General features: G+C 45.3%; 1 protein-coding gene across 1 annotated transcript in view; it reads left to right on the top strand.

Annotated features, from left to right (window-relative positions):
• The window catches only part of LOC310791891 (partitioning defective 3 homolog), a gene marked incomplete at its 3' end in the record, with an annotated part of 552527 nt that overhangs the window by 336602 nt on the left and 196757 nt on the right, over positions 1 to 19168 (top strand). Inside the window, 3 exon segments of the mRNA XM_083653569.1 lie at positions 5646 to 5834; positions 9558 to 9725; positions 17211 to 17361. Coding sequence (XP_083509695.1) covers positions 5646 to 5834; positions 9558 to 9725; positions 17211 to 17361 — 508 coding nt within the window.

Consider the following 19168-nt stretch of genomic DNA (forward strand, 5'->3'; position numbering starts at 1 on the left):
CTATCCGTTTAGGTGCTGCAGTGGAGAGATGGAGGTGTGTGTGTGTGTGTGTGTGTGTGTGTGTGTGTGTGTGTGTGTGTGTGTGTGTGTGTGTGTGTGTGTGTGGAAAGAGAGAGGGGGAGAGAGCGATGGAGGCGTGTGTGTGGGGAAAGAGAGAGAGAGAGTGATGGAGGTGTGTGTGTGGAAAGAGAGAAGGAGAGAGAGCAATGGAGGTGTGTGTGGGGGTGTGTGGAAAGAGAGGGGGGGAGAGAGCGATGGATGTGTGTGTGTGTGTGTGTGTGTGTGTGTGTGTGTGTGTGGGGAAAGAGAGAGAGAGCGATGGAGGTGTATGTGTATGTGTGTGTGTGTGTGTGGGTGTGTGGAAAGAGAGAGGGGGAGAGAGCGATGGAGGTGTGTGTGTGGGGAAAGAGAGAGAGGGAGAGAGAGCGATGGAGGTGTGTGTGTGTGTGTGTGTGTGTTTGCAAAGAGAGAGAGAGATGGGGGTGTGTGTGTGGAGAGGGAGAGGGAGGGTGCTTAATTAATTAAATTGTAGGTAACTTTATGTTGTCATATTGTTTTTCTTGCATTGCCTCTTGAGAGTTTCAGTGCTTCATCAGACACGTCTCATTTGAAGAGGAGCAGCTTAGTTTCTGTATCTTCTTTATCTTGTCAGGTTTTCTACCTGTTTAAAGGTTCATCTTCTTTTTCAAACGTTCCATGAGTGTCTGGCAGTCACACCTCATCTCATTACTGTATGTGCTGTGCTATTGACAACTATTGACTAATAGTTACAGCTATTGACTAACCCTATTGACACAAGCTAAACGCAGAAAAAAACTACTTTGCTACAGCAGATGTCAGGTCCAGGTGGGCCCAGCGTGACTCATACTTAACGGTTAACGCTAACGTGTTTCAGTCACATCAGTGGCTCAGTGTTGAGCCCGACGTAGCTTAGTACAACAGCCCTTACCTAATGTAGCTAACAGCTAGCTAGTTAACATGCTAGCTAGCCATCAGTCACAATCAAATTGACATACTATCTTGTCAGATAGTTCCACAAATAGTCATACCTAATCTTCCCATTTTAACTTAACTTTTTGAACTTGAGCACAAAATTAAGATATTTGTCAAAAAATATATACTGTATATATTTGGCGAACAGTGTGACCAATCAACATGGTCAGGACATGACTCAAACATTATGAAATATCTTAAAAATTACCAAATACGCTGGAGGGGGCGGGGCTTTAACTTCAGTTGCACGTACAGTCGCATTCAAGCTCTGAAAAAGTCTGAAATGTGTCTTTCTGCAGTCTGCAGATACCTCTCTCTCTCTCTCTCTCTCTCTCTCTCTCTCTCTCTCCATTCCCTGTTCACCTCTCTCCTCCCTCGCTCGTCCTCCTCTCCACCCACAGCTCCCTCTCTCTCTCTCTCTCTCTCTCCATTCTGTGTTCACCTCTCTCCTCACTCGCTCGTCCTCCTCTCCACCCACAGCTCCCTCTCTCTCTCTCTCTCTCTCTCTCTCTCTCTCTCTCTCTCTCTCTCTCTCTCTCTCTCTCCGTGTTCAGGTCTCTCCTCCCTCGCTCGTCCTCCTCTCCACCCACAGCTCCCTCTCTCTCTCTCTCTCTCTCTCCCTGTTCACTCTCTCCTCCCTCGCTCGTCCTCCTCTCCACCCACAGCTCCCTCTCTCTCTCTCTCTCTCTCTCTCTCTCTCTCTCCCTGTTCACCTCTCTCCTCCCTCGCTCGTCCTCCTCTCCACCCACAGCTCCCTCTCTCTCTCTCTCTCTCTCTCTCTCTCTCTCTCTCTCTCCCTGTTCACTCTCTCCTCCCTCGCTCGTCCTCCTCTCCACCCACAGCTCCCTCTCTCTCTCTCTCTCTCTCTCTCTCCATTCCGTGTTCACCTCTCTCATCCCTCGCTCGTCCTCCTCTCCACCCACAGCTCTCTCTCTCTCTCTCTCCCTGTTCACGTCTCTCCTCCCTCGCTCGTCCTCCTCTCCACCCACAGCTCCCCCTCTGTCTCTCTCTCTCTCTCTCTCTCTCTCTCTCTCCATTCCGTGTTCACCTCTCTCCTCCCTCGCTCGTCCTTCGCTCCACCCACAGCTCCCTCTCTCTCCCGGCGAACAAAGGCAGCTAATGACATGCTGACACCGAGCCCGATGATGATTGAATTCATTAGGCGTGCAGAATAATTGCCGGGCGAGAGAGGGAGTGAGTGAGTGTGAGAGAGAGAGAGAGAGAGAGAGAGAGCGCGTGCACGCACCCGTCTATTCAGAGGACAGCTGTCAAATAACAAGCAGCAGAGAATAGAGAGAGAGAGAGAGAGAGAGAGAGAGAGGCACCTGTTGTGCATGGGGAATGGAGAGAGCACTCAGCATGGCAATTAGGCTGCTGCGTTCATACAGGGATACTAGGTTTACTGCAGCTTTTGTTTTTGCTACTTGGCTGGCGTCATACAGGAATATGACTGCTGCTTTTTGCTACTTGGCTGGCGTCACCATACAGGTGCACAGAGCATACGTGCTGTGCTTTGGGTTGTACTTCAGGATGGGGCATTTACAACTACTGCATTGACTACTCCCAAAAAGTAGTTGACTAGTCCACTACTCAATAAAAATTATAAATTCCCCTCGAAAATGTCTCAATAATAGCCAGTAAACAAGGGTTAACTAATGTAGGCCGGCCACAGCTGTAAGCAGAGTCCCTCGATCGACTCTCAGAGGCTGTGTACAAATGAGCCGCGATCTGATTGGACTAAACCCATACTGTTTGACCAGAGCAATCTAGTAAGAGAGTGGCGACAACGGAGGTCGAAAATGCGGATCCAGGAAGGGGGCGCGCATAAAATAAAGCTGATAATATACAATTTGTTGGCGGCCAGTTTCAAAACAAAACGTCACTATGAGTGAAGTTTGGCAACATTCAGAAGCTACACTGCAGCCAACTTCAGTGACATGTTACTGCTGCGAGGAGCCGATGGCTGTACCCGGTCGGCATTTAACGTTGGTTACAAAAGCACGTCGACAGTGTTTTCTTACTGTGCCAGTAGCCTACAGTAGGGTTTGACAGTAGTTTGTGCGACCGGTGTCAGCACAGCCAGCGCTCTCAGTCCTCGCTGCTCGTTAAATATTTCCAAATAGGCGTTATTCTGATAAACTGGTCACATATTTGGAATGTTACGTTCTCATCCGAAAAAATATTAAAACTTTAAAACGGTTTGTTTTTTTGCTTGAAAACAGCTTTTTGGCAAGTCTAAAAATGACTACGGTAGGCGTCATCTACTTCCGGGTCTAAAACGGAAAGACGATTACAAAATGACATCATGCGGAAGCGTCCTTAGGCCTTGGCCACACTGATCCGTGGTGTCTGTCCGTGTGCGTTCATTTCTCTGTTCACTTCCATTCATTTTCAATGACAGCTGTCCGACTGTCCGTGGAGCACTCAGAAGCGTACGTATCCAGAAAATTTGCATACGCTTTGAAAGTTGAAGAGGGATGAACTTTTTCTGGATGGACGTATCGGATGGTCGGATAGTCACTGTCCGTTTAGCCAATCAGAGTCGAGGTCTCGAGAGGAGGCGTTCCGAGATTTGTTTCAACTTTTCAAAGAAGATGGCGGCCGAGGCGGTGAAGGAGGCTATAATTAATGCTGTGTACACCATCCCGCTGTTCTACAACGTGATAGTCAGTGTCACCGTCTGATTTCACTATCTAATCTGGTCATTCGGTGGCATTTTATTGCCACATAAGTAACGTAGCGCACAGAGCTAACAGCTAGCTGACGCCAGCTTTCTTCTTCTCTCGGTTTATAGGCGGGTCGCTGACACCTTCAAGGTGCTTACCGCCACCTGCTGTACAAGTGGGTTACTTGTACATGCAACGGACATAAATCTATCCGTCTATCTGTTCTGTCCATTTTCTGACGGATCAGTGTGGCCAAGGCCTTATACGGGCAAATAATAAGGAGAATACATGGCTCTGTGTTTGACTGCAGTAACAATGCCACGACTTTCTGCACTCTTTCCCTCTCTAAATTCCTTGAATTCTGTTTATTTAACATGGAATAACGTAGACAATGACTGTTCAAGCAAATCTATGTTGTCGTCTTTTAAATGGTTATGCAGCACTGATACTGTTGTGGTGCTTTAGGCTACCCTCAAGTCTAGAGTAGTAATGTGACAAGGACACTTCATGAACATAACCTACATGACATTAGGTGCAGGTGTGTGGAACGGGAAGCAAAAATAATCTGTTTGTTGAATCTCAACTAATAAGCTGTTAAAGCAACATCTACAGACAAAGCCAAACAGTTGAATGTTAACTAATGAGCTGTTGAAATGTTTCAAATACTCTGTAGACCCTCTCTCTGTACGCGGACTATCCAAGTCAAGTGTTGTCACTTTTTCTTTATCTGGACCATCTCAGGCATCATCACCCTGCATCATCACATCTCAGGCATCAGGCTCGTTTGAGTTGACTGCCGCCTCGCCTGGAAAGCAGGCGAGCGCAGTCAGGCGAGGCGTCAACAAGTCGAACACCCCCGACAGCACACTCACTGCTGCTTTTCTTCTTCTACAGTTTTGTTTAACAGCGCTTTGTTAACAAATTAAAACATGCATTAGCGCCACCCACACTCACTGCTCAAATGACCCAGCCCTTCAGATTACTCATTTGTATTGTTAATGTAGGCATTACAGGTGGTATTTATGTAAAATATGGAGTGACAGCTTGGAATAGATATACAATTGAAGTTTCTACACTTCACTGTGGGTTTGTGATGCACCTGTGTTGAACCAATGGGCGCTCAGCTTGATGCGTTTCTCGTCATCCTCTGTCAGCCGCAGTCGGGCGCAGTTGGTGGGGAGCAACTGCGGCGCCTCGCTCCAAATCTGCGCCCGCCTCGCTCTCGCGAGAGTCCCGTTGCTCACGCAGTCGGGCAGGCGGAGCAAGTCGGACAACTTTTCTAACCATCATGCAACGGGGCAAGCAAGGCGCTGGTCGAATCTGCGCAGAATTTGCTCATCTCAAACGAGCCATATGACTCAGCCATGAGTCAGCTATGAGACTCAGCCAGCGTGTGATTCACCCCCGCACACACCTGAAGCCAAAATCACATCACGTTCCCATTCTCACCAGGTCGTCTCAACACTTTGCCTGAAGTTTCAAATAGCCGCCTACATGACACCACAGTCGTGTGCCTTGCATTGAGAGGATGACTCCCTGTCTGCTCATACCAAGTGTCTGATCTGACGGCTATGTTGCACTGATCTAATAATGTATCTGCTGTGGCTAAAGATCTCCTCACCTGCCCTGCAACAACAGTTCACAGGGAGGAACCTGTCATTCACCTCATGCCCACATCATTATCTCTTATGGTGGTTTTGAACTCAGATATGATATTGTTGCATTTATGAACGCGTGCTGCCGAGTGCAACATGTATTATGGTAGATGAAGGTCTGACTGTTGGTATTAAACTGGGACTGTGTGGGCTGCCCATGTTGATTCATCTCTGCTGTTGTTGTTTGTGTGTAGGAGGAGTTAGTGACTTTCTAAGGTGCTTCTAGTTACTTTTCCCTCTGTTTTGTGGTGAGATGTTTCATTTAAGAACATCAAGAACATGTCCTCTCTCTCTCTCTCTCTCTCTCTCTCTCTCTCTCTCTCTCTCTCAGAAGGTAGAGGAGGATGAGTTGGTGCTGACTCCCGATGGGACCAGAGAGTTCCTGACGTTGGACATCCCTCTGAGTGACTCGGGCTCGGCCGGTCTGGGCGTCAGCGTGAAGGGGAACCGCTCCAAGGAGAACCACGCGGACCTGGGCATCTTCGTCAAGTCCATCATCAACGGAGGGGCAGCGTGCAAGGTAGGGCTGCCTGCACCCCCCTTATGCCTAAAATGACCATCACACCATTCTTTTTTGCTCAATATTATTTTACTCAATAAATGTATCATGATTATTCATCCATTTTGTTTTATTGCAAATGAGCATTTTAAATTCACCGAAATGTCTTCACATTCATAATGTAGCCGCTAAACCCCGACAACTTGTCTGTTTTACTGCAGTAACAACATAGACAGGAGTCTTTCCCTCTCTAAATACATTACATTATGTTTCTTTAACATGGCATCGTAGGAAATTATTTTTCAGACAAATCTCTGTTCAATTGATCTATTGTTTGCTCCTAAAACCACAGATGAACGATTAGTCGACTCAGTGGTTTTGATAGTACGCTAGTCTGTGAAACAGAAGCCCTACTAGCTACTGTTCATTGAGTCTATTGGCGATGAATGTGATGACTCAATATCTTACAGTACCAGCTGAGAAGTCCTGGGTATGCTGCAATGCACTGTGGGATAGGTGCATGTATGGAGGACAGGGGTGCTCTGATCCGGCTAAGCCACGATCCGATCCGATTCCGATTCCTGGGGTCACGATCCGATTCCAGAATCAATTCTCGATTCCAACGATTCTTGATTCCAGAATCTAGAATCGATTCTCAATTATGTAGTTTTATATTGCAATAACACACAAAGGTACATCTAAGACAATGACAAATGTATTAATGCTGAACTTCAAATTCAACTTCTGAAGTATTACAGTCAGGGCCTAAATTCATTTTGCAAACTAGGGGGGAATTCCCCCCTTAGGTTCTTCTGATGGATTTATAGGCTGGGGGGGGATCTGTAGACTTTGAGAAGGATTTATAGATTTTGGGGGAAATACATGAACCAGAGTTCTTAAGTGCAAGAGGTGGTGGCACCGTGGCAGTACAGTACACAAATGACATGAACATTTGGACACTTATTCAGCCGCATCTTGCATGTTGCGTTCAGGTGCACTGTAAAAAATCATTTTTTTTTTTTTACAATACAAAGAAGAATCGATTCTGGAATCGAGTTTGGAATTGATCCAGTAATCGTGGCATTAAGAATCGCGATCCTTTCAAGAATCGATTTTTTTGGAGCACCCCTAATGGAGGACCATATGACATCACTCCCGGCAGCTATGCTTTCGAGGCTCGTTCTCCATTGTGTCTATTTTTGGATTAAGGCTCTGAATGTGCATTTCATGGCTTAAATTTGGCGGTTTATGACCATAAATTCAGTGGCTTGAATCCGTTCACCTGCTGTAGGAATATCCAGGTAGGCAAAGTGAAGGAGTGACGTCTCTCTCTCTCCCTCTTTGTGGCAAAGTAAACAGTCAGCTTTCTGCTGGAGGGCTTTTCACACAGACCAGCGGCCTGCGTTGATGCTAATGGTCTTAAAAGCCCACTTCCCTGTTTGAGATGAGATCATGGCTGGAAACTGGATCTACTGTCTGTGTCAGACTGTTACCTACTTCAATAAAGGTTGCTGTTAAGTGGGCGGTGTCAGTCCTTTTTACTTATCACATAGTGTGTGCTGTTTGGATATGAAAGAACTTGTGTTTATTTTTTCTAACCTCTAACCTGGATAATGTTAGCGCTAACTTCTATCCATTGAGGAATTTAACCCCTAACCTTGGGAGTGTTAGTGCCATATACTACCCACTGAAGCACACAAGAGCACAGAGTTGACTTTTCCGTTTAAAAACCACACACAATTTATTTTTATTTTTATTTTATTTTTTACACCAAATTATCGGTAAATACACCAAATGCAGAACTTGATATTGTTATAATGGCAGTTGGATAAGCAATGTAAGTAGTGATACATGTCTTCTATACTCTCTGGCCAGGTCCTTACATGTCTCTTGTCTTCTATACTCTTTGGCCAGGTCCTTACATGTCTCTTGTCTTCTATACTCTTTGACCAGGTCCTTACATGTCTCTTGTCTTCTATACTCTTTGGCCAGATCCTTACATGTCTCTTGGCTTCTATACTCTTTGGCCAGGTCCTTACATGTATCTTGGCTTCTATACTCTTTGGCCAGGTCCTTACATGTCTCTTGTCTTCTACTCTTTGGCCAGGTTTTTACATGGCTCTTGTCTTCTATACTCTTTGACCAGGTCTTTACATGTCTCTTGTCTTCTATACTCTTTGGCCAGGTCTTTACATGTCTCTTGTCTTCTATACTCTTTGGCCAGGTCCTTACATGTCTCTTGTCTTCTATACTCTTTGGCCAGGTCCTTACATGTATCTTGTCTTCTATACTCTTTGGCCAGGTCTTTACATGTCTCTTGTCTTCTATACTCTTTGGCCAGGTCCTTACATGTCTCTTGTCTTCTATACTCTTTGGCCAGGTCCTTACATGTCTCTTGTCTTCTATACTCTTTGGCCAGGTCCTTACATGTCTCTTGTCTTCTATACTCTTTGGCCAGGTCCTTACATGTCTCTTGTCTTCTATACTCTTTGGCCAGGTCCTTACGTGTCTTTTGTCTTCTATACTCTTTGGCCAGGTCTTTACATGTCTCTTGTCTTCTATACTCTTTGACCAGGTCTTTACATGTCTCTTGTCTTCTATACTCTTTGGCCAGGTCCTTACATGTAGCTTCTTGTCTTCTATACTCTTTGGCCAGGTCATTACATGTCTCTTGTCTTCTATACTCTTTGACCAGGTCCTTACATGTCTCTTGTCTTCTATACTCTTTGGCCAGGTCCTTACATGTATCTTCTTGTCTTCTATACTCTTTGGCCAGGTCATTACATGTCTCTTGTCTTCTATACTCTTTGACCAGGTCCTTACATGTCTCTTGTCTTCTATACTCTTTGACCAGGTCCTTACATGTCTCTTGTCTTCTATACTCTTTGACCAGGTCCTTACATGTCTCTTGTCTTCTATACTCTTTGGCCAGGTTTTTACATGTCTCTTGTCTTATATACTCTTTGGCCAGGTCCTTACATGTCTCTTGTCTTATATACTCTTTGGCCAGGTCCTTACATGTCTCTTGTCTTCTATACTCTTTGGCCAGGTCCTTACATGTATCTTCTTGTCTTCTATACTCTTTGGCCAGGTCCTTACATGTCTCTTGTCTTCTATACTCTTTGACCAGGTCCTTACATGTCTCTTGTCTTCTATACTCTTTGACCAGGTCCTTACATGTCTCTTGTCTTCTATACTCTTTGACCAGGTCCTTACATGTCTCTTGTCTTCTATACTCTTTGGCCAGGTTTTTACATGTCTCTTGTCTTATATACTCTTTGGCCAGGTCCTTACATGTCTCTTGTCTTATATACTCTTTGGCCAGGTCCTTACATGTCTCTTGTCTTATATACTCTTTGGCCAGGTCCTTACATGTCTCTTGTCTTATATACTCTTTGGCCAGGTCCTTACATGTCTCTTGTCTTATATACTCTTTGGCCAGGTCCTTACATGTCTCTTGTCTTATATACTCTTTGGCCAGGTCCTTACATGTCTCTTGTCTTCTATACTCTTTGACCAGGTCCTTACATGTCTCTTGTCTTATATACTCTTTGGCCAGGTCCTTACATGTCTCTTGTCTTATATACTCTTTGGCCAGGTCCTTACATGTCTCTTGTCTTATATACTCTTTGGCCAGGTCCTTACATGTCTCTTGTCTTCTATACTCTTTGGCCAGGTCCTTACATGTCTCTTGTCTTATATACTCTTTGGCCAGGTCCTTACGTGTCTTTTGTGCACCAATAGGATGGGCGGCTGCGGGTGAACGACCAGCTGATCGCCGTCAACGGGGAGTCGCTGCTGGGCAAAACCAACCAGGACGCCATGGAGACGCTGAGGAAGTCCATGTCCACAGAGGGCAACAAGAGAGGCATGATCCAACTCATCATCGCCCGACGGCTCAAACCAAACCAGGTGAGACACCAGGGGCGGGATGGGATGGATGGATTTATGGGTGTTTACGCTTCAAAAGTCATAACAGTGTTCCTCATTTGTGAAGATTATCTTGCTGAACACAAACTTCGCTGTTTCCTAAATTGTTGTTAACCACAGACCTTATTTATTTCATGCATTTAACCGAAATTCCCATACTCAAATCCCATTCACATCCCCCCCTACGAACCAGCAGTGCAGGGACTTCTGGGTGAGCCTATTTCCTGTCATCTATTGTTTTAGCAAACACTGCAACAGGAAGTAAGCTAGGGGCAATTTAGAATGTGTCTGTTGCCAAGTTAAAAGCATCTATTCACCTTATGTTCCAACACAGGGCCAGTTACTTCCTGTTGTGTTTTACACTTCCTGTGACAGTACAGTACTAGTGAGCAGGTAAAACAGACGGTGTTTTGAACAGGAAGTCATAACACAACTGGGCAGGGCTACATAAGGTGAATACAGTGTAGCCTTTTCAGGAGCAGTGACTCGTTTCCTGAAATAAAAATAGCCAGTCAGGTCAGGTCAGAGCTTCCCTTGGGGCTTCTGGGGGAAAAAATATATAATAATAAATTAAACACCATGGGCTCCATGTTGCGCCCGGCACAAGGTGTTATCATTGCTAGTTTCTAGCACTCAAAATCTCCCATTTTCTCTTTTACTTACAACTGGCTCACTGAAGCATCTGTTGATTTGACCCAGTGGTGATGAAAAGACCCAGTGGTGATGAAAAGGATGTTGAGTGCTAGAAACTAGCGATCATAAGGCCTTGTGTAAAATAGAGCCCCACGGCTGAGAACCCAGCTACACAACACAAGCCCCGCCCCCCTCCCAATCTCATGTTTTTACATTCTCTGTACACCTTGGCCTGTCGCCTGTTTCAAAGCTGAGGTGGAGGCTGTGTATCGGGTGTGGACGTGCACGTCGTGTGTGTGTGTGTGGGCGTGCACATCGTGTGTGCGCGTGCACGTTGTGTGTGCGCGTGCACGTCATGTGTGGGCATGCACGTCGTGCGTGTGTGTGTGGGCGTGCACATCGTATGTGCGCGTGCACATCGTGTGTGTGTGCGTGCACATTGTGTGTGGGCGTGCACGTCGTGTGTGTGTGTGTCGGCGTGCACATCGTATGTGCGTGTGCACGTCGTGTGTGCGCGTGTGTGTGCTTGCCTCTGGCTCCATGGCTCTCCTCTCCAACCTGCTGTGTCAAAAGTTTTGATTTCCCCTTGGCCCGACTGCTAATTGAAAGCAGAGGCTAAGCCTGGAGGTGTGTGTGTGTGTGTGTGTGTGTGTGTGTGTGTGTGTGTGTGTGTGTGTGTGTGTGTGTGTGTGTGTGTGTGTGTGTGTGTGTACAGTATATGTGAGCGTATTTCACATGCGTCTATCTTAGTGTTTGGGTGTGTATTTTATATTTGTGTATGTGCATAGTGCTTATGTTTTTTGTGTATTTACACTGAAGGATCTCTCTCGTGTGTGTGTGGTGTGGGGGATGGGGGGGGGTGATCTCTCATGTGTGGTGTGGGGGATGGGGGGTGTCTGCACGTGCGTGCGTGCTGTGGACATGTCAAGGCAGTGAGACTTCAGAGACAGCATGCGGGATGAATAAATGTTGAGCACAATCTGTGCTCTCCATGCAGAGCCGGGGGCCTGGCCTGAGGCTCTGAATGTGTCTGCATAACAAATAGCGTCTAAGACACTCACATCGCCCCGAACACAGCAAGTCCCAATTTCCCTCCGGGGATCATTAAAGTCTTTCTGATTCTGATTAATAATTAGGGGTGGGACAATATAAGATATTATCGTCTATCGCCATAATAAGCCCTCAAAATAATTGTATCCTTGTGAATTTCCATTAATTGTATAATCGTGAATATCGTCACGTGACATTGAATATCGTCCCGAGTCACGAGTGACTGGAAAAAGCTGTCTAACTTGGCTCACTAACAAGTTACAGTCCTATTGATTTCCTGTTTTATTTTGAAATGCGTCTTTCCAGTCATCGTCGTCAACATAGCTGAAGCAGCTCAGCTTGCCAGCTAAACACGTTAAATCAGATGTGACACATCCACACAGTTTGGAAATATTAAAAATAAGGAACGACAGAAAGACGTCTGTTTTAGCGCCATATTAAGAGTTTTAAGTAGAGATGGCCCGATACCGATGCCAGTATCGGTATCGGAGCCGATACTGGCCTATTTTGCTGTACTCGTACTTGCCCGATACTGACACGGCTGCGCGCCCGATACCACTTTACACCTAGAGCATGCAACGTGACATTAACCTCAACGTAGCAAGCCAGCGTCAGGCTCACACAGCTGTTAATGCATGTAGAGAAGCTTCACTATAACAGCCTGTTTGTTTCCATCTCTGCCTGGAGCGCTTTGTGAGGACAAATAAAAAGCTATCAGGTCAGTAATCAGCTGAGTGAGCTACAGCCTGCACCGCTTCGCTCGCCTATTCACTGTCTAACTGATTAGCTCTGCAGTTAGCCGCGTAGCCTGCAACAAGCTAAAACACTTTCTGTTCAACTTACAGGTTAACATTAGTTGCTCTTCTAGCAGACAACACAGTACTGTGGAACAAGCAAAGGCTTACCAGATCGTTGTAATACGTGCTATGTGTCCCGTAATCCATACTGCCTTAACGTTTAACGTTTTAAAAGTGGAACGTAACGTTAATGTCCGCAAATGTCCGTTTTGCCTTCAAAATAAAAGCACGATAAAGTTTGTTTTTAAAATAAACATTAAAGTAGTAATCTAACTACGAGACCCAACATAATGAACATAAGAACACAAGGAACCTCTATTTTAATGTTTGAATGAAAATAGACCAGCAGAACAAATACAAAGGAGATGCACAGATATGTCGTTTAAAGGTTGATTCATAGCATACTTCTTTATTTAATTGGAAACCTTATTTCCTTATTTAATGGGAAACTTTTGTTTCATAAGGCATCAAGAGAAGAGACTATCAAGTATAGGTGATACCCATTATGCGAAATTTGTGTGGTCTTGCGAAAACTAGGTAGCCTACTTCTGCAGATAATATATACTAAAGAAAATCACTAAAACCCATAATCTTGAAAAGTTATCTTTTAATTAACCATAAGGTGTAACAAAAACACGTTGTCGACCACAAATTAAATACTCGGTATCGGTATTCGGTATCGGCAAGTACCCAGATGTCAGTACTCGTACTCGTACTTGGTCAGCAAAAAAGTGGTATCGGGACAACCCTAGTTTTAAGCATTTTTATTTTTGCACAAGATCATCGTTACATGAAATTTTCACATTGTCTCATATTCAACAACGCATAGCTCAAACTACATTAAAAGCCCCCATTATAAGACTTAAGTATCGGCTATCAATCACAAGTCCCCATAGGTTGACTGTTGATATCATGTATGCAGATACCTGTCAACTATCAATCACAGTTCGAGTTATGGTTCTTATTTATTTGCCAAAAGGCTGTTGAATGTATCCACCTGGGGAAGAAAGTTGATTTCAGGAGTCCCCACAGGACGTAACCAGCTATCCCACAACTATCAATTAAAATCAAGCTATATTGCATTAATACAGGATGACATGTGGGATCAAATCATTCATTATTTACTTCCCTCACCACATCTCTTTCCCTTGACAATGCATATCTAATTAATTAATTAATTAATTAACCTGTTGGACACTGCGTGGATCACCAGCACACCTGGCACAGAGCCAGTGTGAGCCCAAGGCCACACACTTACTCATCACCACTGGCATCAATTGAGTCTGTGCTGTCCGGGGGTTAATGATCAGCTTGAATGTGTAATGACTTGAGATGCGCTGTGATTGGTCGATGCACCTCACCGTTGCTAATTCGGGGCGCTGCGCACACGGCGACTCGACAGAGGGGAGCAGATGGTCTTTTGGAATCTGTACATATTGCAACAAATTGACATGTATTATAATATTGAAGTGTGCCTTATTACTTTTTCAAACTAGTAATAATGTTACTATAATTCTGAAGTGTGCCTTTATTACTACTCTCAAACTAGTAATGATGTTGTAATAACCACTACTGCCTGATGTGAACCAAAGTACCCGTCTGGGACATGTATTAAACTGATTGATTGATTGATTGATTGATTGATTGATTGATTGATTGATTCCCCCCCATGGCTATTACCCCCGGTGTTCCACCCTTTATATTGTCTATATGTCTGTCATATATATATATATAAATCTTTCTAAAAGTGAAACCGACCCCCCCCCCTCCTCAAAACACCCCAATTGAAAATACAACTATTTCTCTAGACCTATTTTACAATCATGAAATCATTTAGGTTACTACAATAATCAGGTCTACTTTTGATTTTGATCATTATAACCTACCTTTATTAATAAAAAAAGAAATCTCCAATATCCCATTGTATAGAGTTTATTCCATTTTTATTACCAAATTCCATGGTTCCCTTGTTTACCCCATTTATATTGTTTGCTGAGTATGCATGTTTTAACATCACCCTGCTTCCCATCCATACAGTTCCACAGGCCAGACTATTTGGCAGTAGTTCTTACAGCACTGCAACCATTCAGCTGGCTTATTTTACAGCACTGCAACCAGGGCCGTAACCAGGGTTCCGAAATAGGGGAGGTCCAGCAAGGGGAGGCGGAGTCGGTGGCGCCCAATTGAAAAATAAAATAAAATATATTATGTTGTTTTTAACTTTACACCACCTCTTTTTGTTACTTATTGGGTCATGAAACTGAAACCATGCATATAGCCACCTGCATACCTGACTTCGGGGGCTTGGCAATTGGCATCATGCATGATTAGCCAGTAGCATCCCAACGTGTCACACAGGTAACATTACTTAAGAGACAGACTAGACACTTACTTTCTTGGTTGTTGCTAAAAAATCTGTCAGTGTCACTCACTGTCTGTCGTTCACTCGCTCACTGTCTCGCAGCTCGCTCACCTTCAATTATCTCGCCAGGCAGACAGTCAGCTGGTTTATCTTACAGCACTGCAACCATTCAGCTGGTTTATCTTACAGCACTGCAGCCACTCAGCTGGTTTATCTTACAGCACTGCAGCCATTCAGCTGGCTTATTTTACAACACTGCAACCATTCAGCTGGTTTATTTTACAGCACTGCAACCATTCAGCTGGTTTATTTTACAACACTGCAACCATTCAGCTGGTTTATCTTAAAGCACTGCAACCATTCAGCTGGTTTATCTTACAGCACTGCAACCATTCAGCTGGTTTATCTTACAGCACTGCAACCATTCAGCTGGTTTATCTTACAGCACTGCAACCATTCAGCTGGTTTATCTTACAGCACTGCAACCATTCAGCTGGCTTATCTTACAGCACTGCAACCATTCAGCTGGCTTATTTTACAGCACTGCAACCATTCAGCTGGTTTATCTTACAGCACTGCAACCATTCAGCTGACTTATCTTACAGCACTGCAACCATTCAGCTGGTTTATTTTACAACACTGCAACCATTCAGCTGGCTTATTTTACAGCACTGCAACCATTCAGCTGGTTTATCTTACAGCACTGCAACCATTCAGCTGGTTTATCTTACAGCACTGCAACCATTCAGCTGGCTTATCTTACAGCACTGCAACCATTCAGCTGGCTTATTTTACAGCACTGCAACCATTCAGCTGGTTTATTTTACAACACTGCAACCATTCAGCTGGCTTATTTTACAACACTGCAACCATTCAGCTGGCTTATTTTACAGCACTGCAACCATTCAGCTGGTTTATCTTACAGCACTGCAACCATTCAGCTCGTTTATCTTACAGCACTGCAACCATTCAGCTGACTTATCTTACAGCACTGCAACCATTCAGCTGACTTATCTTACAGCACTGCAACCATTCAGCTGGTTTATTTTACAACACTGCAACCATTCAGCTGGCTTATTTTACAACACTGCAACCATTCAGCTGGCTTATTTTACAGCACTGCAACCATTCAGCTGGTTTATCTTACAGCACTGCAACCATTCAGCTGGCTTATTTTACAGCACTGCAACCATTCAGCTGGTTTATCTTACAGCACTGCAACCATTCAGCTGGCTTATCCTACAGCACTGCAACCATTCAGCTGCCTTATCTTACAGCACTGCAACCATTCAGCTGACTTATCTTACAGCACTGCAACCATTCAGCTGGCTTATTTTACAGCACTGCAACCATTCAGCCGGCTTATCTTACAGCACTGCAACCATTCAGCTGGCTTATCCTACAGCACTGCAACCATTCAGCTGGTTTATCTTACAGCACTGCAACCATTCAGCTGGTTTATCTTACAGCTCTGCAACCGTTCAGCTGGTTTATCGGATCATTGGGATCAAGACCCACTGCCAAAGTGGAAGCCCAGCCTGGCTAGTTAGTTATAGTCATTGATTGGGCTCATTTGAATGCAGTATTGACTTGTGGGTGATAGCGTTATCGCTCCTTATCCCTTGCCGGCCATGATGCTAATGTTTGTGGCAAGTGCTGTCATCACCTTCAGCAATGAATGCAGAAACCATAGCCAATCAATACCGTCAACGATCCACTGGACACACACACACACACACACACACCCCACACACATACACATACACACACACACACACACACACACACACACGCCTACCTTCCCTCCCTCTCGGTGACGTGTGGTTATAGGTGACGTGGCCAACAAATGGTCTATTTGTCCACTAAACCAGACGGTGTCATGGCGAGTCCTGAGGGAGATGTCAGGGCGGGTAGCAGGCTGACCTCCCCGCTGTGTGGGAACGCTAGCTCGCTAACAGCCTGTGGCTTAACAGCCTATTGGAAATCCATGCTCATTCATCCTGCCTATCACACTGCCAGCGTTAGCATGGCTAGCCTATGTTGATCTCTGTCCTGTTCATCGTGCGTTAGCATGGCTAGCTGTCTTCAGCCATTTTCTTTGTGGTTTATGTTCCCACGCATCCGGGTATAGTGCAGCGGTAGATTCCCTGCCTACCAACACGAGGGGCGCAGGTTCGAGCCCCCGTGTTACCTCCAGCGTGGTCGGGCGTCCATACAGGCACAATTGGCCGTGTGTGTGGGTATGTGTCCTGGTCACTGCACTAGTAGCGCCTCCTCTGTTCGAGGGGGAGGGGAACTGGGAGGAATAGTGCAATCATCCTACGTGGCGTGCTACATCCTGCAGGTGAAACTCCTCGCTGTCAGGTGAAAATAAGTGGCTGGTGACTGCACATGTATCAGAGGAAGCATGTGCTAGTCTACGGCTCTCCCCAGATCAGCAGAGGGAGTGGAGCTGAAAGCAGGGGGCATTGGCCAAGTACAATTGTGGAGAAAAGTGGGGTGGGGGGGCTATAGGTATTGCTCATGTTATGCATTCATTATTAGCAAATATACACATGCTCACACGTCCCATCTCAACGCCAAAATCTGTCCCTGTCCCTGTCCCTGTCCCTGTCCCTGTCCCAGCAGGAGAGCCCAGGCAGCCCTCTGGGCCCCCAGCAGATGAACACGTCTCTGGACGAGCACGAGCGGAGGATCTCCCACTCCCTGTACGGTGGCCTGGAGGGTCTGGACGACAACCTGATGCCCCGACAGGGCATGATGCCACGCACTATAGGTAAGACTGATGCCCCTACAGGGCATATATCGTCTTCTCTGAATTTCGCCAACACTTCTCTCAAACCTTTGCATTTGGTGCAAAACAACACAATTAAAGCCCCATTATGTATATATATTTTTTTATTGTATTTTTGTTTCTATTTGGGCAAACTGCGCTGGCACTGTTAGATATGCTAACGTTACAGTTCCCTGTTTGTACGTTCACATATCAGCCTTATTTGACTGTTTCTGCTTTCCGGACCTTTTTGCAATGTTTATGACTGCTTCTCTGGGAAAGAATGCTCCAAATATCCCCAAATGTTCCTGTCTCGACTTGTTTTAGTGAGAGAAATGGCTAATCGCACCGCTAATCAAGTTAGCAAGTAAAATACATTTCACTTCCTATACGTACCTCACAATACAAGCGTGTGGTTAGTTTGTCAGCAGAAAACCTTTAATTTTGAAGGACCTGTGCAGGAAACCGAGTTAAAAATGCCAGACAACTTGGCAGGCTCTGAGACATCGGATAATAGGCTTCAGACATTTCAGCAGCTCCAGTGTCATTATAATCTTACTGGTACTTCCTATTTTTCTTTTTCTTTTGCAACTTCTGTTTATGTTTTTCCTCTTTTATGTTTAACATTTTTGAATCAATCAATTAAAAATGTATAAACAATAATGGGCTCATACGAAGGAATCTAAGTGCAGACATTTTCAAAAGACTCAGAGACAGCGCAAGTCAAATCCTCTCAAGTACAACATTCCCAGTAGCATGGAGGCTATGAGTTTCCCTGCTGCTGCAGCATGTCTTCGTGGTGGTGCTGCAGCATGTCTTCGTGGTGGTGCAGCATGTCTTCGTGGTGGTGCTGCAGCATGTCTTCGTGGTGGTGCTGCAGCATGTCTTCGTGGTGGTGGTGCAGCATGTCTTCGTGGTGGGGGTGCTCAATGATCTTGTCAACACAGGATATGGTGGAACATGTCCTCTGCTCTGGGCTGCTGTCAAGACTCAGTGGCTTCCAATGTCTCGCAAAACGTCCCAGAGAAGAAAAATGGCCCCATGGTGGTTTGTTGCCACAGAGGCCCTGCTAGTGATTGATTCAGGTGTGTGTGTGTGTGTGTGTGTGTGTGTGTGTGTGTGCGCGTGTGTGTGTGTGTGTGTGTGTGTGTGTGTGTGTGTGTGTGTGTGTGTGTGTGTGTGTGTGTAATAATGGCATGGACAGTCTTCAGTCGCTGTTCAAGTCAGAGTTATTAAGTTTACTGCTATCTCAATTATTATTATCTCTATTATTTTGGGTTTCAATAGATAATCGAATGATCTTAGTAAACATCTAAGATTTACATAGCTACTTAAATCCTTTTTAAATTAGTTTTTTGGTTGTGGGACAGCAGTTTGCACCACATTTGGTAGAATGACCCTATGCTTTCTCCGTCAGACTACTTGCTGGCTGCGTTTGCCTCACTGCGCTCTCATTGGCTGAAACACGATGATGGCTCTCCCGACACGACCATAATATTTAGCCTGCTAGATACGTCTGACCTCTGTGACTCATCGGGGAGCTCCTCACTCGCGTCTGTGAATAGTTCACACAGAGAAACTGAGCCCCGATCCACAAGCACCGAGCCAACCCCCGATGTACCTCTGATCCAGGGTGGGTGTTAGCTAGCTCCAGAAACTGTTGCTGAGGGCTCCGAGAGTCTCGTCTGAACTTCGCTGAAGTCTGCTCAAAGAGAGTCACCATGTGTGTGTGTGTGTGTGTGTGTGTGTGTGTGTGCGTGTGTGTGTGTGTGTGCGTGCGTGCGCGTGTGCGTGTAATTGCGAGCAAGCG

Source organism: Poromitra crassiceps (genome assembly GCF_964638095.1).
Source record: "Poromitra crassiceps genome assembly, chromosome: 17".
Taxonomy (NCBI): domain Eukaryota; kingdom Metazoa; phylum Chordata; class Actinopteri; order Beryciformes; family Melamphaidae; genus Poromitra; species Poromitra crassiceps.